Here is a 24,700-nt window from a genome sequence, read left to right as displayed (position 1 = left end):
TCATCATCTACATCCCCTACAGCCCACTCCTTAATCCCTGTCCTCCGTTCTTCCTCCTCACCACTTTTCTGTGTTTGGAAGTTTACCCGGAGGAGAGAGAGAGAGAGAGAGAGAGAGAGAGAGAGAGAGAGACAGAGACACAGAGAGAGAGGGAGGGAGAGAGAGAGAGAGAGAGAGAGACAGAGACAGAGAGACAGAGACACAGAGAGAGAGAGAGAGAGACAGAGACACAGAGAGAGAGGGAGGGAGAGAGAGAGAGAGAGAGAGAGAGAGAGAGACAGAGACACAGAGAGAGAGAGAGAGAGAGAGAGAGAGAGAGAGACAGAGACAGAGACAGAGACACAGAGAGAGAGAGAGAGAGAGATAGAGGGAAAGAGAGAGAGACAGAGAATAAGGGAGACGGAGGCAGAGTGAGAGAGACATGAAGGTGATTTTAACCTGTAACAGAGAAAAGGCCTGGGGCTGCTTGAATACCAGGGGACACACTGCAGTCCTTTGATATCAATTGTGTGCATTTGTTTGTGTGTGTATGCTGAGCACATCCATGTCTTATCTCCTTCTTGGAGTTTTCCATCAGGCCTACGCATAATTGGGGGAGGGAAGTAATAAGCAACTTAAATACTGAAAATATCCCAGCGATGCAGGACCAATCAACAAACTGATGGGCTGTTAACGAATACAGGAGGGTTGTATGGATGCGAAGCCAAAGTGATTCAATATTTTGCTCGGCCAAAACTCCAAATCCCAAAATGTTCGGTTAAACTTTTGGAGAGAAATCCTCATAACTCAATGCCTGCAGCTAGCTTCTTCTTTTTTTGTTTAACTAAGTTCTAATCTGCACGCCCTGCTGAACAGGATGGACAGAAGGAGACGTATGAGAGAGGAGTACTGACAGCTGAACGATCGAGCTGGTGTGTGTTGACATACCTGAGATGCTTCTCAAGTTTGTCCACCTGATCATGGAGGGATGAGGTGATGTCCGTGTCTTGTCTGTAGGATGATAAAACACAAAGAGATGTTACTTTAGCCATAAAAAAGAGTATTTGGAGTTTAGATTTTTTTTTTTTTGACACATTAGAGAAATTTCTTGAGCACAAGAGAGTGTGTTAAGAGCATATTTGTGTGTGTGTTTAGACCAGTACAGCACACATTTGGGACTAAACGGAGGGTGTGAGTGCAGCCTATCACTGTGAAGCTATACTGATTCCTCACTAAAAATAAAACCCCATGATGCTTTGCCTTGAGGCAAAGGATTCTGGGTCAGGCTGGCCTGTCCCCCAACAGAGAACTGACCCTGATGAAACAACCTTCTGTCTGTATTTGTGTGTATGTCAGTGTTTTTTTTAGCATCAAATGTGTGTAAAAGATTGTGTTCAAGACACACCATCTCTGCATTTTGACACACACACACTGTATCTTGCCCTATCCATCCATTTCTCTGCATCCTTTTCTTCTTCTTCAAAATGTCTCTGCTGCTCCACCTCCTGCTACTCCTCGTTAAAATATCCTTTTCTCCCTCATTCCGCTTCTTCCCCTCCCTCACCATCTAATCCCCTGCCCATTTCCACATTTTCTACTCTCCAAGGGTGAATGTGCATTACATTCTGAGCAGATTTAGACCTAATTAAGCTGTCTCACAGAATAAAAAAAAATAAAATCAGAAAATTGGGTTGAAACTATTAAGTCATGGGGTTCTCCTCGAGCTCGCCAATCTGTAATACAGTATTCTTTGCTGGGATGGCAATTTTGGAGTTTAGTAAGCCAGTGAAATCCCTCCTGGGAGAAATGTGAAGTTGAAGGCCTTGCAGCATTGCTAATCTGTACACTGCAGAAAGAGAGCCAGTCTGAAAAAGTCCAACGTTGCTTTAGAGAGAAACATGCATGAGTATAATATACACTCAAATGTTCATACAGTAAGTTCCCTATTAGAGCAGTTATGACCTCAATTTCTAAACGGCAGTATTGCATGACGGTTAGGAGACTATTTTAAATCTTGTTCCACCAGTTCGACGTGGAAGAAACACACCTTGCAGTCTCAGATGCTGCGTTACCGCCACCAATGAGTCTGTAAATGTGCTCAGTGAGATAAATTGCACTCCCCTGCTTGAATTGAATCAGATCACCTCATTTAATGCATTTTCACCTCTATCTCCTCTCCAGCATTTCTCACCTCCAAGCTCTTCATCTATCAGAACACGAAGCAGAACACAATTGGTACCGGACTCGTGCTTCACAGAATAATGGTAAGGTTTTGTTCTTTTGCTCTATTGCAGCTCCACTTAAAGTCGGTGTTTTCAAGGGACTGTGAATCTAGAAGAAAATAGGTCTGTTGGAAACCGAGATTGTTGAACTGCTTTGTTCCCCATAACAGAAATCCATTTGTTACACGCTAATGGTGTGGTAGCAAAATTATTTAGGATGGCAATCCTTCAAATGAAACAAATGCAAGTCAACTGCAGAGGTTGATAAAATAAAACAGAGACAAAAATCTACGAGCGATCTGAATGCCAGCTGAACTCAAAAGTTATGGCATTATCTAACATATTTTTCATTTACTTTCTAGCTTGCTGAACTCAAAATGTCTGGTCGTACTTAAAGTACTTCTAATTTAAAACACCAAAATTAAGCTTTATACATTTTACAGATAGTAAGACCATTAGTGTAAATTGGAGTACTATTCTACAATGGTTTGAGGGGTTTCAGTATTATACTGTACCTTTGGTTGTATTCAACCAAACCTCATTCCCCAATCAATAAACAGTTAGTTCTCTGTAGTTGACTTTACAGTGCACTCATTCATTGCAAGTAAAAAACAACATTTCCAACACTACTTGCTCTCTCTGGCAGTCGACAATATTGTAATTGTGCATCAAGCATTGTAACACCAGCCTTTATAATAATGGTCAATAAAACATGAATTTCAGTGATATTAATCAAATAATATTCTGAGCACTTTATTCAGATAACAATTACCAGTTTGTAAAAAGTATAAATATTGACTTGTTTATGTGTGCGTACAGACAATGGTCTCGTTCCTGTCAACATTACTGATTTTCCTCTTTATTAAGACAGCTTCTAGGTTTCGGTGAAAATGCCCCCAAATAAGAACTTTTTGTTTCAGTGAATGCTGGTCACGCTCCTCTTATCTGTCTGAGATCAGTGAAACATAACTTTATGCTGATGAAGAGATTTGAACCCACCATTTGCCCACCATTTATTTACTCAAACAGAGAGAGGCAGTTAAGAAAGTAAAACGTTTATAGTCACTAAGTTCTGTAATTCATAAATGGAAAGGAAAGAAGGTAACAAAACAACACTTTGAACTAAAGTCTACACAATGTAAAAGGGGGAGAAAAATCTGATTGATAGCAATTTGGCTTCAAGCTACATTGTAAAGCGTTAATTGCTCACATAAGACGTGTTCAATTTAGCGCAACAATACCATAATGTTGTGTTTCAGTGGCATTTTCTCCAGCTATAAGCACAAGCAAGCTCTGTGAGATAGTTGAAAAGGGCAAAAGATACCATTGTTAAGAAGTATGGCTGCCAAGAAGCAGCTAACTGCTGAGGAAACTCGACTAACAGTAATGGTCCAATTTTCCAATTAAGGTGCACACAGGACAGCTAATCCATCACAGAATGAGTCATTTTAATTACTCAGATTTTTTTACAGGTACATTTTACCAACATTGTGCTATTTTGTACTCTGACGTCCTTCCTCTTAGTTTTTTATTATCACATACTCTCCCTCGAATGCACTGCACACCCGTAAGGCCACATGGGAGACTTAAAGGACAGGCCCTCTTGCCATGTGAAATAAATTGTGTTACAGAAGAGGTGGGGGAGAGAGAGCACAGAGACCATAATAGTAGGAGGTGGGACCATGGACTGTACTGCATCTGGTCTAACTGATGGCTCCTTGGGGGAAGAGTTAAGCATTACAGAGAGAGAGAGAAGAAGAAGGAGGAGGAGAAGGATGCAAAGGGGAGGGAGACAAGTGATAGTTTATTGACATGTCCTAAGAGAGGGGGGGGAAGGTGGAAGAAAATGAAAGGGAAGGATGTTTATTGTAGTATACAGCCTTTCCGTCTTCATATCTACATTTATATAGTCTAAATATAAAGTCTGTGAGTGTGTGCGTGTCTAACCCGTAGCCCCTCTGTGGCAGACACTCCAGGATGTCATAACAAAGGCTGAGCTGGTCGTCCCTCTCACAGCTGTAGATGCACTCTAGAGCGACAGCCATCAGCTGGTCTGGGTCCCCGATGAGCTTCTGCTGGCACTGGAGTAAAGGACATAAAAGTAGAGAGGGTGTATACATAAACGCTTTACTGACCCTGTTGAAGTGTCTGCACATACACACTGAGGTACTGCACTTTCTTTCCCTTTGAGTGTTTGTATGTGTGTGTTGTGCATGATTTCTAATAGCCAGAAGACCTGTCCTTGGCTGTGCCCTTATGGGGTCATAAATATAACATTAACAGCGCAGGGACACAACACTGGCCCTGACAGGGCACAAACTGCCAGAGACAGCGAATGTGTGTGTGTGTGTGTGTGTGTGTGTGTGTGTGTGTGCGTTATGGTCATCCAAGTGTGACGCACCCTCTGGTTGTGGCTTTGTATGTGTGTTTGAACACTTACGTCAGGTTTGGACTGCTGGAAGATGATGAGGGGCAGGGTGAGGTCTTGCTGTGCCAAGCTGACCAGATACTCTCTGAGGAGAGACTTAGCAGCACCCTCCTTCTGTCCCTCACACCGGTGCAGGAACGGCACCATCCACTGGAAGGCGTCCTTCACATAGCGCTCAGTGCTGGACTGGTGAACAAAAAAAAGGACTTTCAGACAAGGTTCTTTTATGTTGAAAAGACCTAAGAAGATCAAGATTTCTTAGCATGCAAGCCTACAACATAACTGTTTTATAATCCATTATATTTCAGCGGATTTTAGTCTCTCGAAAAACTGACCTGTAACAATTACTGCATACATTGATTTAAGCTCAGGTCTACCATCTACTACGTGCGGTGTATAGCTGTACTTCTTAATCTCCTTTTGTGATGTTAATTTTGAAAACTGTAAAGTGCTATATGAACTGAGATTAAATTTAGCACAATTTTAGAGAAGCTTAAAGTGATTTTCGCTGCATTTACATTTAACAATGCAATGCAATTAAACATGAACCCAAACTACAATAGTTTTACAGCATGTGGGTTGTGCTGTGATTTGTGCAGACACTTTTCAAATTCACACAGGGTCTCGCACCCACCTTGCTAAAGCTCTGACTCAGGGTATAGAGACAGTGGAGAGCATGCATGAGAACAATGAGATTCAAAACATGTTCAGACGCTTAATGCAAAGTTGCACACCCACACAAACATTTTATTTTCTGTACTGTGTCTCTGATAAAGGACGACATCACTCTCACACACACACACACACGCACACGCGCACACGCACACGCGCACACGCACACACGCACACACACACACACACACACACACACGGGAGTACCAATCAGACATGTGTTAGTGCAGTCAACAACATTTTCTGGCTGCCTGCTTTCAATGTGAATACTACTGACAGTGGTCCTCACAAGCTAAAGCTGGCAGTTATTAGCTACAATTTAGACGACAGCTCATATTATATTCTCCCAGGAGACTTGTAATTGTGGTACCTGCCATGGACTAGCTTTCAAAACTATAGCAGCTGATGGATGGAAGTATGTATTGTCAAGCGACAACTCTTAAAAAGCATTTCTGTGGGGCCACTTTTAAAGCATTTTCAGTTTGCGCCGTTGACAATTCAACTAGTTCATAGCATTACTAGTGTTTGATTTGCTACTGTCAAGCCCAGGGTCACAGTATTCGCACTATGCAGACCTCAAAATTCAGTATATATGCAAGGCGGGATTTCTTTTTATAATGAAAATTAACACCCACAGTTGAGTGCTTGGAAGTGCAAATTTATCATAGGGGAAACTTGTGGAAGCAGTATTGTCTCAGCAGAGGATGTATTGTAAAAGCAACATCAATGCATTACTCTCACGATGACATTTTGTCTGAGCTATGGAATTACTTTCAAAATAAATGTCTCCCCATGAATGTAACTATCCAACACTATCGCCAACAACATTATGTTCTGACAGTAAAGCAGTACAGGTTCCTTTTATTAAAGGAGCAGGATACTCTCTTTTTGAAACTTTATGTAAGCATATTCCAAGGGAAAACAGCTTGCAGACACTTGCATCCTTAATGTGATTGGTAATGATTTAAAAAAGTACAAACTTTAAACCATAAAAAGTGTAAATGTGAAACATTAAACATGTGCATTGTGCTTAATTCCAGCTTACATTTTTCATGAGTAGGCGGAGCTTGTCGATGTCACCTAGCTGCTGCAAATCTTTTAGTGTCAGACTCAATTCACTTGATGTCTCATACACCAGCGTTTCCATGGTGACCAAGTCATCGCATAGCAGCTCAAGGCCTGGGATCTCCCGCTCCTTTCCCAGACGCACCAGAGACAGGGCACAGTCCACCTGAGGGACACAGAGAGTTGCAATAAGAGACTGGAAAAGCACAAGGAGACAGCCATAGGACAAAAATGCTGAGTCAGTGTCAATGTGTTTACACTTATTTGCAAAATCCCTTGTTTGTAAAAAGTTAGAATGCAATGAGAATAAATCAGGTGATAAAAATGTGTTCTGTGAGGGATACAAATTCATTGTTGGAAAAGGATCAACCAAAGTGTTGTTTTCATATGAATCCACTAGTTCAGAAGACCTTCATGTGCAAAGAATGAAAAACAGGAAAATATCAAACATGTTTGGATATTTAAAAAGACAATTTAGATATCTATATAAGATTTTTCACTGTGGATTTCCTAAATTAAAATAACAACTAGAACAACTGGGTTGCAGATATCTGAAATTGAAGCATTCCAAGGAATTTCACTGATATCCGTAATGTTAATTCTGGATAGGAGGAAAGACGTTGTGTAAATCTGAAATGCTAATTTTGCAAGAAGGAAATGTAATCAACTTTAGCTTCTTCTTTTCTTTTTTTTAAGATTTATTTTTGAGGCATTTTTTGCAGGCATTGTAAAGACAGGACAGTCTGAGTGAGAAATCCGGGAGAGAGAGAAAGGAACGACATGCGGGAAAGGAGCTGAAGGCCGGACTTGGAGCCGAGCCATCATAGTGTACATAGCCTCCGTATACATGTGCTTAAAATGCTAACTGTTTACCTGAACCAAGGTTAGCTTTCAAATCTTAACAATTACTGCCATAGAATGTGTCGGGTCAGAAATGACTCAGTATATTCTTGCCCAAAGCAACAGAGAGGCACAATAGAAAAACCAACATATGAGAAACCTATGATGTGTGATCTATTTATCATATGACATTTGTCAAAGTACCTCTGTATTCCTGTCCTCGTGTACTTGTCTTGTATTCCTTCTATCTCTCCAACTTTTTACAATCCAGTTAACCCAGTCAAAGTAACAACCTGTGCAGCAGGTGAATAAAGAGCTTTTATCTAGCAGGAGGCAAAGTCATTAAATAACTGTTGCAGAGGTCGCTGAACTGGGACGTGAACAAAAACAACAATATCCCAACTAATCTGAAATCAAATAATACCTGTCGCCCATTACTAATATCCAATCATTAGTCTTTAGACTCTAAAACAGGGACGATGTGGGCTTCCTGCTTCTCTAATCAATAAAACTCCATCCAGAAGAGCAACCAATCGATAACCGACCACCTATACGCTGGCAGCACACCCGGCCTAATCGATGCTCAGCCACCTGTGGATCCAAGCCAATCGATAGCAGAAGCCGCTGGGTCCTGTAGTGATGATTGCTTTCTCTCCACCTTTTTAGAAAAGGAGAGTCCTCTGGCACAGCGGTTAGCACAGCATCTCCCCCTTTACACACACACACACACACACACACACACACACACACACACAAATGCACACTAACACACAAACTCATAGGGTCTGTAACCTTGTCATCTTCAGCTTATCTAAACCCATTTCTAGTTGAATGAATAAGTGCGTGCCTTCATTTACAAACTGCACACATGCACAGAAAACAGAAAAAAAGGAGAGGGGAAAAACCCAAATCAGCCTTGAGTCGGAGCCCGAGCAATTAGATACAACAAGAAAGAAAAGTCTATTGATCTAACTGTGAGTGAAGATCCTCCTCGTTTACTCCTCCTCTCCCTCCCTGCTCTCTGGAGATACATTCCCCAGTTAACCACGCACAATTCAGACGTTAAAATCTCACACGTTTTAATTACGACCTCGTCTCAATGCCCTCCCCCTCCGCCGTTCTCTGCAACCGTAACACAGCTTATCCACTTTCTCTCTCTCTCTCTCTTTGCACCACCTCTCCTTTCAAATCCCCCGGCGGTTTTTCCCCGCTACTCTTTGGTATCATTTTCCAACTCAATTTGAACCTCCTTTGTTCTGCTTTCTCCGTCCATTCTTTCATACGCTGTTCCCTCATTTTCTCTTCATCTCTGCTTAATTTTTCTCATCCTCTTCCCACCTCTTGCGTGAATTCCGTAACCGCCAAAACGTTTGGCCTCCATTTGAACTCCCATGTCTGGCCCCTTGCCTCCTCTGTACGCCTGTCTGCCGTCTTTGTCTGCTTTTCAAAGCTACCTTCTCATTTTGTGCTCTCTCTCTCTCTCTGCCAACAGTGTTCCAAACAACACTTGTTTTTAATATCCTTTATTTCTACCCTTTCAACCCTCTTCTAACCAGTGATTTTCTTTCCTACAGACAGCTCTTTCCACCAGATAGCTTTCCCTTTTTACCTCAACATTTGTCAGCCCTGTCCTCCCCTATGTCTGTTTGTAATCCACTCTAACCTAACTAAGGATGTCGCATAGTCCCTGCCTTTATCTCCTGTTTTTCTATCTTTCGTTTTAGGTCGCACTCACATTCTATGCTTTTAAAAAAAAAAAAAAAAGAAGAAAAATCTTGTCAATCTTCCCATTCATTGCCTCGCTTCCTCCGGCTCTGTAACCAGTTTAAAACACTCCAGCTTCCTCTGATGGGTCTCCTTTTAATCAAACCCTATTTTTGCTCCATTAAAACGCTCTCCCAAGCGTAAACACGGCCAGATGAGGGACGAGAGGAGGCAAAAACGAGAGACAACAAATGAGACGAGAACGTTTTCAGAGAAGGGGGGGGGGGGATAGGCTCAGTGAATGTCAGCAGAGCTTTTCCAGTGTTTCTCTGTTTTGCAAGAATATTTGAGTGGGAGAAAGTGTGTGAGAAAAAAGGAGGAGATGTAAGAGTTAGGGGCAATCCCTAAAGTCTCCTGAAGTAACATATGAGAGAAACAAATGAAGTCAAATTAAAAAGGAGCGAGTGAGAGAATGAAAGAGAGCTGGTTTTATTTCTAGAGATTAACAAAGACTCATTTTACACACACACTTCATCTTTCAGTTTCTTCCTCTCCTGAGCGGATGATGAAAGGCACGATTCCCCCACTGTCTTCAAAAAATGAGCAATGGACCCCCAAATCTCTTCTCCTCCATCCTCCTTATACCCAGTGAAAGGGATCAAATGGAGAAATGAAGGGGAAAGATATGACTGCACCCCAGTTAGTCCTTTCACAAAGACAAAGGGAGGACAGTGACAACCTTGATCCATCACTGTGAAGGAAGGAGAGCGGGGACAGAAGAGCTGCCGTTTGAGGATCGGGTGGGTGGAGAGAGTGGGCAGCTCCAGCGGTTACATTCCATTACTCCGCCAAACAAGTTCTATCAAATCTGATTTTTCAGTTACAGCAACAGAACGCAGGGTGACAGAAGCTTTGGTTACTCTTCATTAGAAGTCCATATGGTAAATATGATAATGAGCATCCTCGATTGGATCCGAGTGACCTTTACTGATGGAGGTTGGCATCATCTCTTCTGCAGTCTGCATTTTGGCGTGTGACATTTTCTCGCTCCAATCTTTGAAAAGGAGAGTGCTGTGGAAATTATCTTCCACAATTGCCAGAATGCGAGTCGTTCCTTCCTCTTTCTGTTTTTCTTTAGGTTAGAACCAAGTAAAGAGAAAAAGGAAACCTTCGCAGAGAGAAATCTGATATCGTCGGAGGATGATGTAGTCTTTGGGAAAGATGGCTAAGCAGCTGTTAGCATTACATGATTACAGTACGCATTGCTTACAGTCCTATAAGCAACTTCGTTCACATGAAAAACAAAGCGCTCCTCTCGTTATGTCTTCAGAATAAATATTGAAACGTCTGTTTATTTCTTCCCCTTGAGGAGCACATCGTCATCTACTCCTGGCGAGCCCCAGTTTCACTGTAAATACTAAGTTACACAGAGGCTTTACTCTGGCTTGCTTCCACATTTTTGAGCCTGAAATGGAAAAGGTTTTTCTGTAAATTTCGGGTTATTAATTGGTCAAAGGTTTTCCAAAATAACAGCACCATGATGTAAAAAGGTATTCATAAGGAGAAGAAAATAACTTTGAAACTCTTGTTCATTGAATAGCGCTCGGCTCTCTATATGGACAACTTTGCCTGCAAACACCACAGCTTGTTGATATGCGAAAGATAAATAGTACTTGGACTAATGAAAACCAGAACACACATACTAAAATCTGGTGTGTACAGATGGATGCTGCATCCTTGTGCAAAAAAAGTAGATTGAGATTAAGCAGAGTAAAACATGTTTTCACACAGATTGTAGCTGACTTTGATAAAAAATAAATAAATAAATAAAAATACTAAGAGAGAAAGTCCACAGAAGTGTAATAAAGTAAGATCTCTTGAGAAAGCTTTTTCCTTTTTGAATAAATCTTCTGAACTGTATAACGCTGCGTTTCTGCAGAAAAAAATACACGACCAGCCATCTTCTTAAAACCAAGTGTTAAGAGCCTTGCACACTGTCACGAGTGTTTGTACCTGTCTGGAGCAGGAGTCGATGTCTTTTGCTCTGCTTTGGTACCAGTCGGTCAGCAGCTCGATGGAGGGCTCAGCTGTGCGGAAACGCAGCAGCTCCGGTGCCTCCTCGTACAGGAAGTCATCGAACAAGTTCTGGTCCAGCGTCACTCTAAAAAACACACACAGGTGAGTGAAAATGTGTTTTTAGTCTTTTCACTCACTTTTAAGAGAGCCGCACAGATGGAGAAGAAAGTAAGGGCTGAAAAGTGAACGACTCGATCTGGTAACATTAAGTATTCTGTAATCAACAAAAATCATTAAAAGGGAAAACCAGCAAAAACCCTTAATATGTATTTTGTGTTTATTGAAAGCCTGCCATTCAAATACTTGTGTGCCAAAACACTCAACTATTTTTAAGGCAGACAGTAGTTTTTTCCTAAAAAATAAAATAAAGACATACAAAAGGAATACTGCTCAGTAATAGCTTGCCTCAATACATGTGTGGTGGCGACTGTCTGCAGAGACCCTGACCAATGACAGCACAGAGGTGAGTTAACCCCTTGACGCCTGAATTTGTTACATTTTTTTACATTGTGTTTCTGCTTTCAAGTAGGTGCTAAATTCCGTTTATAAAGTTAATTTGACAATAGCACATAAAATAGATATTACATAATAATAGCACATAAATAGCACATCAAACGGATATTGTTCTGTGTCCGACTGGTCCTATGACAAACTAATGCTTGCAAAAGTTTCCTAGGTATTGAAAGTGCATCAACCGGCAGTGGAGGCATACAGACGCTATTTTAGCTGCATTTGGAGCAGAAGCGGTTTGATGCAAATTCGCATAGTGACAAAGAAGAGTAAATGTAATCACAAGCTGATGAAGCTTGTTCCAAAATCAGGGTTAAATTTGGATTTCCCCTACAGATGCAGAAATGGCCTTCTTACTGTTGGACAGACGGGTGCGAAACACTGTTGGTTAGCTTGTGCTAACATGCTAAATGGAGCAGGCAATAGTAGGCATGAAGTATTCTCAGGAAGTTTGCAGTGCAGCTCCAAGCAGTCAAAACAGATGCATTTAAGCCCTGTTGTGTGTGCACGCTTTTAGTAGCGACGAGCCCAGGAGGAGGGGACCGGTTTGAATGTTGAGTTAACAAGCTCCTTTTAAAAGATGCACAAAATAATAGCCATGAGTTTACTACCTACCAGATAGGAAAGCTGTAAAGTATCAATAGCCAATAGTGTTTTTCTTGTCTTGATGGGAGTTTTTAAGAATTCATAGTTCAATTTTACCACCCGTGTCCTTTCATGAGGAGGATATAGAGTTAGAGCGAGAAGAGGGAAAACACAAACAGGAGACAAACAAAACAACTAAGACATTAAGTGAAAAAGGAGATGTGTTGAAGAAAACACATCGTAAACATAATCCTAAATATTGCTGGCATCACACAATTGCAGTATCGCTATTTCAGTCTGCATCCCTGGCCAAGTGTATCCCAATTGCCAACAGATTTTATGACTCTACACCAAAGAGTAATGAAAAGAGGCTGCTAAATAAAGTTGTAAATGAAGCTGGCTCTCTAAAGAAGCAGGCAAATGGCATAAATTGGCAGCGCAACAAGATTTGGTATTAGTTTGCTAAGGTTCTGTTTAACATTGAGATAACAGGATGTCATGTTTTGTTCCACATAATGAAGCCAACACAAGCATCTGGCCTGCGTGGAGCCAGGATTAACACAATTCTATACTTCGAGAGGCTTTGTTATGAAGAGGATGGAGGGATTTTATTATGGTGCAGGTCGGTATTTCTCAAGTTTTGTGATGGTGCTTTGTGCGTTTCTGCTTCAGCGTTTACCTGCACTCCTCTGCTTCACACCAGTCCATGTCTCGGTGTCTCTGCTCGTCCCATGGGATCAAAACCAGCTCGCCTCTGTCATCAAGACTGAGAGGGATGAAAACAAGCAGAATGAGAAAAAGAGGAACAGGCAAGAGAAGATTCAGAAGGAGTTCAAATATGTGGGAACAAAGAAAAAAGGGAAAAAGGGGCAAATTAAGAAAAGAAAGGACAAACGTCATAACTGGGTGAATGTATTTAAAACACCACTGGTGAGAAAAGAAACCCGGCCGACCTACCTGTAATGACAACTTCTAAATCAGAGAAGACATTTACAGTGTTGAAGTAAGTATGATCATAAACAACAGGGAAACTCTGCGGAGAGGTAGCAACAATCGGGAAATTGAAACAACCGAAGATAATAAGGGGAGAAAGGAAGATGGGAAATAATAAAACCACAACAATAAACAAGCCAAAGAAGTTTGGAAAAGAGGGAAGTCGTGCCTTGGTTGTAAATACTGGGGACTTTTATTTTCTACACGCCATGTTGGCACTGAGCTTTACTTCTTCCTGGTCTCCTTGAGTGTGACAGGTCTGAGGGAGATAAATAGGGAATACACATGAAAGACACCAAAGAGAGGAATGACTCTGTAAACCTCGGTGTGTCGATGCCGACGAGACCCGCACAGACGTATATGAATGCATGCAGCCGATACGAGAAACAGGAATGAACAGAAGCCGTTTCATCTGTTTCCAGGACTACTGCATTACTTCTTGTTATCTATTTGTCTGTATGCATGGACAGAAAAATATGTACTGTGGGCTGTAAAACTCAAGGAGATAGAGCGGGCTACAAATCATCTATAGCTTTGGTGCCATTAAAGGCCAAGTGCACACACGCCGCAGCAGTTTTTCAGCACTGCCATAAATTCTTTCCAATCACAAAATACATAAGAAGTGTCCTAGTAGCAGATGTGATTTATGTCAAAACACAAAAGTAGGACGTTTTTTTTTGCCAGCACTTTTGCAGAAGTTCATACATTATGACAGGAATTTTACTTCAGAGATGACAGCGATTTAGAAATTTGGAATTTTTCCCTGTTAAAAGGCCCACAGAGATGGAAGAAGCTTTTTGCCACCCGGCTCAACTTTCCTCATTAGAGTCGGCCAGGTTAGAAGGTGGAGAGTAAATATTGGTGCGGGAACTTCAATATCGATGGGAAGGAATGAATTATTCCACGCCCGCTGCCCTAATCTACTTCCCGTCAGACTGGGAAAAGGTGAGAAAAGATGGGCGGAAGGGAAAATGGAGATGCAAAGCAAACTGAGAGGTGGAAGTTTATTTTTATTTCCACCAGGCCGGTGCCTGTCAAGCTTAAGGCAAAAAAAAAAAAAAGTGAAAAAATATAACACGACTCTGCATCTTTCTAGCTTCCTGAGGTCCCCCTTTGCAGATCTGATCAATATTACAAGAGAGTATTTTTTTCCTCGCAGTGAAGCAAGACTTGAGTATATAATAAAGTGAGCTCCAAACAGATGGCTTCAGCCGGCTCCGTCTGCTGCAGTGTAGCAGCAAGCGCTGTTGGGAGGAGCAGTTGGAGCTCACAGGCTGAGGAAAATAGGAAACTGCCCCACAGCGTCAGAGCCATGATGGATGCTCACTGCAGAGCCACAGCTGCCTGACCTCCATACAAACTCAGACATGGCTAATAAAAAGGAGCAGCAGCGTGTGCATTGCCTTTAGCTGTAACAAAATGTTTTCTCTGCTTTTTTTTTTTTTTTAGTTTATAATTTTATTTTTTGGTCCGATATCAATATAGACACTGACACAAAGAATCGAGGAATGGCCTCAAATGAAGGAAGAGGAAAAAAAGTGGAGAGGAGAAAAATGGAAGCAGGCGTGAGAGGAAACTAAAAAAGCACGATGAATGGCTGGTTGGACTCATCGGTAAAGCCGATGTCTTTCACCTCTATTAGTGGACCATAAAGGAGAAGGGAACGATTTCCTCCCATCAAAAAAAAACTCTTCCATCCTCTCCCTTACAACATTCCTCGAAACCCAAAGCAGAATGACACACTTAAAAAGGGGGATAATTTGCCATTATTGCAGCTAGTTTGGAAACATTTTGAGATGTTTGCATCCATATTAAGAAGTGGAAATAAGCGAACCGCATCTGATTTCGATTGTGTGTGATCAGCATTCACACAAGCATAAGATCAGTGCTGTCTGTGGGTGAAGATAGAAACACAGAAGGGAGGACTGATGAACATCTTCATGAAAAGTTATTTTGCTGTTTTCCAAACTTTTCTTCTAAAATCTGAATTGCATGTTAAGATTTCACACTGGCATTTATTTCTATTACAATTAAGGCTTTTCAAGTACCTTTTCAAAACGCTTTCATATTCAGTATCAATGTGTTTCTGTGAGTTCCCCTTCATGGAATCACTTTGATAATGTTAAATATCTAAAGTATACAGAATAAAGCAACGTTCTTAATGATCTTAACAACGTGAGTGAAAACACAATCTGTTTCTTTACAGCTTCACCTCTTCTCTTTGGCAGGATAATTGAAGAGAAAAATCTCGTGAAAACTGTGCAGTCTATTAGAGAAAGCATCTCAGTACATTTACTTCGAGCGCTGCATCAACCAACGCCGCTCCGCGTCTCATGAAAGCAGTTTGAGATTAGAATTTCTCCTTTAAGTAGATATTGTCACTTAAACAGAGACGGGCGGCCCCTCTGTGTCTCTGTGTTTGTGTCTCACCAGGCTTCGGGTAGCAGGATGGTGTACTCGTGAGGAGAGGTGGTTTCTGGGAAGTTGTGAAGGATAGCTAGCCGGTGCTGGAGGAGTTCTGCTCCGTGGTACGAGAAGAGGATACCCAGAGCCTGCACGTTACTCTCCTGCAGGGAAGCAAATGAAGTCGATGATGAGCTGAAATCTTGAGCGGAATATATTTTCAACGGTAGATTATGTGATTTCGTCAGACAAAAGCAGAAGCACAACGGCATTCTGCATTTTCTAATTCGATGGCAAACACCAATTCAACAAGAAATACAAAGAAATGCACAAAGTCAGCGGTTCATAAGGTTCACCTAGCATCACTTAATGCCGTATCATACAATAGTGCTGCAATAAACCTTCCATCAAGAACATTTTACTGTTCTGTGGGAGTTTAAAATCATAGCCTCTTTTTGGGATTTATTGTCTTGCTACTAAACTGGTTTTGAATCCCAGTCTGTGTAAACAACACAGTCGAGTCAAATCTCTGTGTAAAGCACCACAAGAACATGTTTCAACAAAAACAGACAGTTACCACAGCACTAATAAAAAACTAATCACATCATATTATAATCAACTAGCAAATTACTTTGCTGCCCATTATCGCTAACTGCTTTGCAACAGTGAGAATAATATAAGAAATCAAAAGTCTGATGTTACCCTGGCGTAGTTTCTTGCTGACAAAACGATATTTTGCGAGCGGAACTTCTTGAAGAACTCGGCGTCGTATTTCTCCTCAGCTGCATGAGGGCCGCCAAGTATCTCCTGGAGAGGGTGAAAGACAAAGAGAGACAGAAAAAGAAGGGGGGGGGATACGACCAGGATTCATAAAAAGAACATTTGTGAGGCGTAGGGTGTTGTTGTGTTGTTTTTTTTGTTGTTTTTTTCCAGAGGTACAAGTGGGTAGAAAGTCAGAGTAAAGATGTGGGGATGAGACTGCAACTCAAAGTCAACAAAGATGCTATTTAACTTTACAGATGTCTAGTCTGTTGGTTTGAACTATGTAAGACGAGGTTTGATTGTGAAAGTGTGCACGTTCATATGTCAGGAGGGAATATTTGTTTCCCCGGCCTCTGGCTTTGACTAATTTATGTGTCTGTCTGTTAAAAAATCCCTGCACCATCCTCTATCCCCGTGTGTGTGTGTGTATGTGTGTCGAGCTCTGCATAGATGTGTGTGTGAGCCTGTGTGTCTGATGGATAGCCTTTGAACGGCCCGTATGCAGACAGAGCCAGCCCAAAATCGCTATGATAAAACCCCTAATATCATATTCATAGACAGCCAGAGAAAATGGATTGGGGCAAAAGGAATCTGACGAGCGCTGCAGTTACCATGACAATGTCCGAATAAAGACAGAGACGTCACTCTGTCTGAGTTAAATATCCAGCAGTGTAAAAAAAAAAGAAAGAAAAAAATCTCATCTCTCGTCTCGTGTATGGGAGGTGTCCCTGCCTGTTCGTCTGTGATATATTTGCGGGAGAGCGGGGCACGCATGTGAACATGACTCATCGTAAATCTGAAATCAAGAGCGCTAGGTAGCTGCAAGTGTCAAAAAGCCACTTTCAAAATGCATCTATCTATGCTACACTGATGCTAACATCCTGTAAGCTTATTAGCGTTACAGCTAAATCATACATAACTAAACGCAGCTATGTAGGTACGATACCTTTTATTCTTTTGAATGCTATTTTAATGCCGATCACGTAAACATCTACAACTTCTCACTTCTTCTAAAGAGATTAGTGGGTTTAAGAGAGAGCATCAGTAAAAGTGATATGAGAAAAGCCTCTGTGCTTTGGAGGGATTGGATATGAAACAGTGAGATTGCCAATGGGAAAACAGCAGAGAAAGTTGAGCAATTTTTAACACTAATATTAAATGAGCTTCTGAGCACACATGCTATGAGCCTTCAGAAACCCTCAAACTAAGCATGATTGTAAAAGCACTTCAAACACATGCTCCTTCCAAAGTACTCACAGGGAACAAGCTTAAATCTTGGGAGCTCAGTTTGAGACATTAGTCGGGAAAAATAGCAAGCCAGACAGCATTTAGCCCACTGGCTCAAAGCTGGACAAACAATGTTAGAGGTAGTTCCAACAATGAAAAGATAAAAACTGTATCTTTTTTTTTTTAAACAGGCCCTTGAAGAATAATAAAAAAAAAAAAGCTCACTACTTTATGCCGACAAAATAAGTGCATTTAATCTGATGACATGGATATGTTTCCTACCTTTAAAGTCCCCATGAAATTAATGGCACATTTTCCCTTTTTTAAATCCAGCGTTACTGTGGAAAATATCAACTTCTCTGTTATTATCTGTCAAATATATTTTCCAAAAGTCTCATTGCAGTATTTTGACATCGTAAAAATGTTTCAAATGTCTGATGAGTCATCCTGCAGCCTGGTTGACACATTTTTCCATCTATTAAAAATCTTTGCCGAAGCTAAGTGATCTAATCAAATTCATCCTCTTGTCATGTCCTGCTGGTTCTATTTCAGTTGTACGTCACGACACAGCAGTTAAATGCTCTCAAAGTTCTGTTTTATGGGGACTTTAACTACAGTTCAGAGGCCTGAAGCTGCTGCTGACAGTTTAGAAGTGAAGGCGGGGTGTAACAAGTGGATCTGTGACTGCCCTTGTTAAGGATTAAGAGATCTAAACAGACTTTCACAGTTCTTGATTGAGATTATCAGGATTTGATATTTAATCCTGGGCTGAAACAGTTCGATTGACAGCCAATTAAAGCAAAACCTTCAATAACGGAGTAATTGATTTGGTTGACGTGTATTTTTCAGTAAATCTTTTAAAAATGCTAATCTGTGGTCATCTTCGCAGGGCGCTACAACAACAGGGGGATGGTTGCCGTTACCTCGTACGTTGCCAGCCGGTCCAGGTAGGAGAGCAGTTTCAGTCGATTTCGACACAGCTCCTTCTGCTCCAGAGTCAGCCTAAACACACACGTGCACGCGCACACGCACAGAGAGAGAAACAGACACAGGCTAATCAAAAGCAATCCAGGCACTTTGACAAAATACCACAATAAACATCCACAAGGCCACCTTGAAAGTCAATTTACAAGATCTGAATAGTGTTTTGCTCTTACTACACACAAGCAAAACCTTTAAGTTTAGACCAGACTCGATCTTTAAATGTCTCCTACAGTGCAGTGTACTCCGCAGGGACCTATATAACAATGCTCTGGACTTCACTACAGTACAAAATAGTGCCCTCTAGACCTAATCATTTTTTGAGGGCAACAAATCACGTCCTTATAACCACAAAAGCCCTTCAGTTGTTATGTATGGGATGCCAGATGTCAATGAGGTGAGTGATTGCCCTGTCAGAATCAAATCCATTTCTAATGTTGTTTAATCACAACCATAAATAAATTGGATGACCACAAACACTGCGGCGCAGGGCGGTATAGAATCTACCTACAATTCAATCACTCAAGGTGCTCAGGGGATAGGAACCACAAGGCGGAAAAAGCACTGCACACACTCAGTGAAATAAAACATTTTTCTCCCCACACACTCACAGAGATGACAAGTTTAATCCACAACCTGAACAGGCACAGCGGTCCCAAACGCTCCCTTAAAAAAACCCCAGACTGGATCAACCGCAGTGTGACCACAAGGGAGCTGACCCCTCCACCTCCGCCTTTAATCCCTAATCCCTCATTACAGAGGGCGCTATCAGGCCTTATCAGGGTTCCTCTACGCAGACTAACAGAGATTAACACTGGCTCAACACACTCTCTGGCACATCAAAGAGCACCGGCTTAACACTCGTACTGGTGGTAATTATTGCTTTGCTCTGCCTCTTCACAGCGAAGTTGGAAAAGTGGAGGATTGAGGGAGAGGAAGGAGAGGAGATAAGACAAGATGTTAGGAAGCTGTGCTCCCCGCCGGTTTTCCTCTTGAGGTTTGAGATGATGACTCAATCATGAATTATAATACAAACACAAACTGGCCGCAGAAGAAGAAGAAGTAGAAATATATTTTGTGATCCTTTCTTTTTTTTTTTATTCAGCCCGTATGTCAGGTAAAAAAAAAACAAATTCAGACTGATTGTAAAACGTTAAAGCTCCTGTGAGGATTTTTGGGTCTTGTGGATTTTGGCGCCCCCTGTTGGCATTTGTTTGGAAAAAGTAAAAAAAAAAAAAAAAAAAAGTGGTTTTCTGCAGCATGCTGCTATTTGTCTCTTCTGACACTGCATGTGGCAGAGATGCACCGATTGGGAAAATCAGGGCTAATTCAGATACCAATGTTTGTTTTTAGACTTATTTTGGTGCAAGACTCCCAACAATGCCACCAGCTTCTCACATGTTTGACAATGAACAGGACACTTCATCTGCCAGATGAAAAATGTATTCTATGAATCAGTAGTTAGTACATGATGCAGGCGTTAAGTTGATTTGGGACAATAAATAAACATCAGTCGTATCCCTTACAGGCATTCAAGATTACAACGGTCAAAATATTAGTCTTGTCTTCTTGTTTTCTCTTGTAGCTCATAATCATTATTAACTGGTGTTCCTTTAATAACCAGTTACAGAGTGCTCTAAGGCTTAAACATTCCCATGATCCTATGTTGTAACGTCTGTCTTAACAACCACTAACACAACAGATATCGACTGCTTCAAACCAAGACACAACTGTTCTGCTCTGGACTCCACCCAACTGAGGGATATTTGACAATTTTATTGGTAACAATGTGGAGATACATTTCCTGTATAATTATATAGTCTACAGTGCAGCCCCACAGAGCTGCTTAGCATAGCTGTTTAGTAGTATTTTAAACATTACTTTTCAATCACTTTAACAACAGTTATTGACTTAAAAGGTCCTAAATGAGTATGTTATGTCTGCCAAAAAGGGTCTTTCAATCAGAAAATATCATAAAAGTAGTGATAGTTGAATGTCCTCAGGTTGTAGCATGGGATCATGGTTGATGGTTTCTTGCAAATCAAGCATCATTTTGGATGAAATCCTTTCCGTTGTTTCTCAGGAAGAATAAAGTTCTCTGACAGGGTAAAAAGTTCAATTTACATCAAGTTTCGTTTATTTGACAGGTTCTGTCAAAAGACGACCAAGAATTAACCTGAAAGACACATTAGTATGACACACTCCAAAATTTCCCTAAATGACAGGAAACCAAATGAGAGAGTGACTTTAAAGAGCTTAATGGATTTCTCAGAGTTAATGGGCTATTACAAGTGGGCAGTTCAACAAAATACATAAAATCATTCCAGTTGCTTCAAGTTATTTCAAACAGAAATAGTCCATCATGTACCTTTTGAATTCAGGCTTCCTCCATATTAAAACAGCTTTGTGGAAATGGTCACCAGTAGGTTAGAGGTGGCTGAATGTTTGAATTAATTCAGGTCCACGTCCCTTGCTTCTAAATTGCCAATCCTGCTGCTGAATTCCACTCAAGTATAGCATAAACAGTGTGTAGTACACTGCTACACATACAAATGAGCAGCCTGTCTGTACTCTGAGAGGCCGGCTGAACACCTGTGCCTTTGAAAAAGGTTTATATTAGTTCTCTGAATTGCCCGTTTACAATAAACAGCATCGCAAGGGAAAAAGGGATGATTAAAGAAGGAGAATGAATAAAAACACAGCGACACATCTGAATGGAGTTAGAAGGTCGTGAAGGGTATTTTTGTATGTAATGTGCACAACTTCAACTGTGCTTAAGAGTTTAACACACATCATCACATCAGCTGTCTTATGTAAGGAGAGGGGGGATCCTGATAACGTCAAGGTCTGTGAGCATGTGTGCGTTATGTATTTCGCAGCTATCAAACTCTATTACAATCAAGGTGGAACTGCTCCTTCATCTCTGTACATACAAACACCCTGAGTATGGCGATGCTGAACAGAGATTGAAAAACATTATCAGGCCAACACACACACACACACACACACACACACACACACACACACACACACACACACACACACACACACACACACACACACACACACACACACACACACACACACACACACACACACACACACACACACACACACACACACACACACACACACACAGTGCAAGAGATACAACAGGACTGCATAAACAGACACTGCAGCTCATGCCTTCAAGTACACATGGATGCCACCATCTGTGCGCACGCTCACTTTCATACACACAAATGCACACAACCAGTGCTAAAGAAAATGAGAAAATTGGACTTCTGTTTGAGGTCTGAATCGGATCAGATAAAAACATAAACACCTTGCAGCATACTGCTCATTTTGTCTCCCCTCACTCTTTTACGCACACACACACACACACACACACACACACACACACACACACACACACACACACACACACACACACACACACACACACACACACACACACACACACACACACACACACACACACACACACACACACACACACACACACACACACACACACACACACACACACACACACACACACACACACACACACACACACACACACTGCAGTATTGTCCATCTTGTTGTATGCAGAGAGTCCGAGCAGCAGTTACAATGGCCCTTGGCAGCATCTAAATTATACTTTATTATTCATACACAAACTGATGAGAAAGAGGCTGCAACATCAAAGCTTGCATGCGGCCAAAACAACACAGGACTGCAGCATGGCAGTGAAAAATAAGCAGCAATAACTAGGTCCTGAGGAAGTCAGTGTTTTATGTGATATTTCATTTCAGGATAACTGAATGCAGAACAAGAAGAACACATAGCCTATAGGAGTAAAGCTGGTAGGAACAAGAACAATGCACATTGTGAACATTCATCATTTTATCGAGTCCTTTAAACACAATCTGTGTTTACTGAGAGTGAAATAAGCATCTTTAGGCAGCTGATATAGGAGAGAAGAAATCGATTCAGTTGCTTTGACTTTGACTATTTATTGAAAATGGGACTCCTGGGCAGGAACTGTCGATAGCCGTCTTAAAAGTGACTTTATAAAAGTAATCTGAAATCATCCCTTTATCGTATTGTACTGACCTTGATGAGAAAAAAACTCACCATTCTAATTACATCTTTCAAGCTCTTTCGGGGGGGGGGGGTAAATACAGTCCTTATCTACTCACAGGAGCCTCACAAGCGTGTGCACACGCACACACACGCACGCACACACACGTACACACACGTACACACACACACACACACAAGTAAAAAAGAGCATCTGTGATCGATATCAAGCCATTTCTGTAATGGTGGTGTAGTTAAAAAGAAATTAAGAGAATTATGATCTGTCTCAGGCTTCCACCGCGGGCCTTGAGGCAACTTGGTTTGCTCCATTTATGTGAGGGGCTTCAACTCACCCAAAACCCACACGCTGACACACTCGTATTAATTCTATTTTTTTAATTGGGAGATGTGTCTGGGCAGCCTGGCAGACACCTTAATGCAGATATAGATAAAGGAGAAAAATAGGCATATTTAAAGAAAGCAACTCACAGAGGATTAAATGTAATAGGTTTTTGTTAATAGTAAGTAAATTATCGATTTTCCCCCTCTCTCCTATGTGTTTTTTCATCTCCTCCATCTTCTCTTTTATCTACTGTCGACTACAGCTCTGCGATAAAGCTAAACACTTTTATTACACGATGAGTTAAAACGGAGACAAAATCAAAAAGGGGAAACGGACAAAGCAAGTAAGCAAGGAGGGAACTGACTGAGGAGGAGATAATACAGGAGCACGATATTACAGTCTCTTCTCTTCCTCATTCAAATGCAGGCTGGAGGCTCAGTGGTTAAGTGTCTGAGGTAAGAGGGGGAAAAAAAAGAGACAGCACAGTCCAGCTCCTGACGCTTGAGATATTTTTATGCACCCTTCTTGCTTGCGTGAACACCATATGGATATGCATTTTAGAAGTGCATCATTAATTGTGTTAACTCGTGATGTGCTAAAGACTGTTTCATGATACATGGGTGTGATTATTTGCGTGTGTGTTTGTGTGTGTGTGTGTGTGTGTGTGTGTAAGAGGTGATTAGTGATCACTAAAGGGTTTTTCATTAGTCTTTCCCTGGGCACTCAAAGGCATAAATTACCTCCAGCAGATTACCCACTAATCTCCACCAGCGCTCTCTCTCTCGTTCTCTTCCTCCCTCATCCTCATTAATGTCCCCGCCTTTATGATCCCCTCTCTGGTGTGCCACCTAATCAAACAATCAGCGTTACATTTGGCAACTTTCTCTCCTCATTCCTCACACTGAGCTCTTCTTCACCTTAAACACCCTCACCACAATCTGCCCTTTTCTTTATCATCTTTTTTTTTTTGTTGCAACAAATCCAAATAAAGTCAACCAAGCTATCGTTATAATTCACACAATGAATGGTTATGATAGAATTTTAAGATCTCTAAACAGCAGAGAGAAACCTGTAAAAATGGCGACTCACACGGTCAGCAACAGGTTCACATTAGTGGGATTTTACTTCCCACACAACAACTGCTACTTGAGCGTCTCAAGCTGCTGGTAAAATCTGCTGGGGTTTGTCTTTATGTTTAATGAAATACTGTACAACCAGTCTCCAGTAATATGTGTAAAACTTGTCTAACATCATGCTGTGCTGCTGTACTGGGCACATCAACAGTCTAATCTGTTTACTAATATTTGCTCGCAATGGCTGTGTTAATATGCTGATATCAAAAAGTTGGATGTTTAGTAATTGCAAAAGTGTTTATATTTCAAATTCACTTACAAGCAGCTTGGCTGACTCTTATGGAAATATTATTAGCTTAGCATCTATTCAGGCATAAACCAAAGAATTGAACACAGAAACTTCGACCTCATGATGATGCCAGTTTCAAATCTGACAAATCATCCTCTGGTGACCATAATTTGCCGTCCCTAAAATATCACAGCAAATCATGCAATAGTTGGGAAGCAAGATGGTTAACAGCTCTAGCTATGAGAGGAGATGTCTGCTCCATAATGAGTTGGGTTCATATCTGGAAATCCTTCATTGCCAAATAAGATTGTTGAGTTGACATGATTCATGAAAGAAAATGTCCTTGAAGTGGTACTAAAGCAGAAGTCAGGTCATTACAATGTATCCACTGAGACCCACTGTGGCAGATTTCAGAGAAATCCATCCTGGAGTTGTCAAGAGTTTATCCTAAAAAATAAACACAACTAAGAGTGGCACAAGGGG

The 24,700-nt window shown here is 41.2% G+C and overlaps 1 protein-coding gene across 2 annotated transcripts in view; it reads right to left on the bottom strand.

The window, feature by feature from the left end:
- The window catches only part of nbas (NBAS subunit of NRZ tethering complex), a 146,645-nt gene that overhangs the window by 104,400 nt on the left and 17,545 nt on the right, over window positions 1-24,700 (bottom strand). For both annotated transcript variants that reach the window (XM_079344594.1, XM_079344593.1), the window contains exons 13-21: window positions 18,390-18,468; window positions 16,180-16,284; window positions 15,505-15,641; window positions 12,761-12,847; window positions 10,924-11,071; window positions 6,347-6,532; window positions 4,642-4,815; window positions 4,149-4,282; window positions 928-990 (exon numbers count right to left, since the gene is read on the bottom strand). In XM_079344594.1, coding sequence (XP_079200720.1) covers window positions 928-990; window positions 4,149-4,282; window positions 4,642-4,815; window positions 6,347-6,532; window positions 10,924-11,071; window positions 12,761-12,847; window positions 15,505-15,641; window positions 16,180-16,284; window positions 18,390-18,468 — 1,113 coding nt within the window. The remainder of the gene's footprint in view (window positions 1-927; window positions 991-4,148; window positions 4,283-4,641; window positions 4,816-6,346; window positions 6,533-10,923; window positions 11,072-12,760; window positions 12,848-15,504; window positions 15,642-16,179; window positions 16,285-18,389; window positions 18,469-24,700) is intronic.

Source organism: Symphodus melops (genome assembly GCF_947650265.1).
Source record: "Symphodus melops genome assembly, chromosome: 1".
Taxonomy (NCBI): Eukaryota; Metazoa; Chordata; class Actinopteri; order Labriformes; family Labridae; genus Symphodus; species Symphodus melops.
Note: the sequence above shows the minus strand (reverse complement) of the source record. Positions and strands in the feature narration are given on the sequence as shown.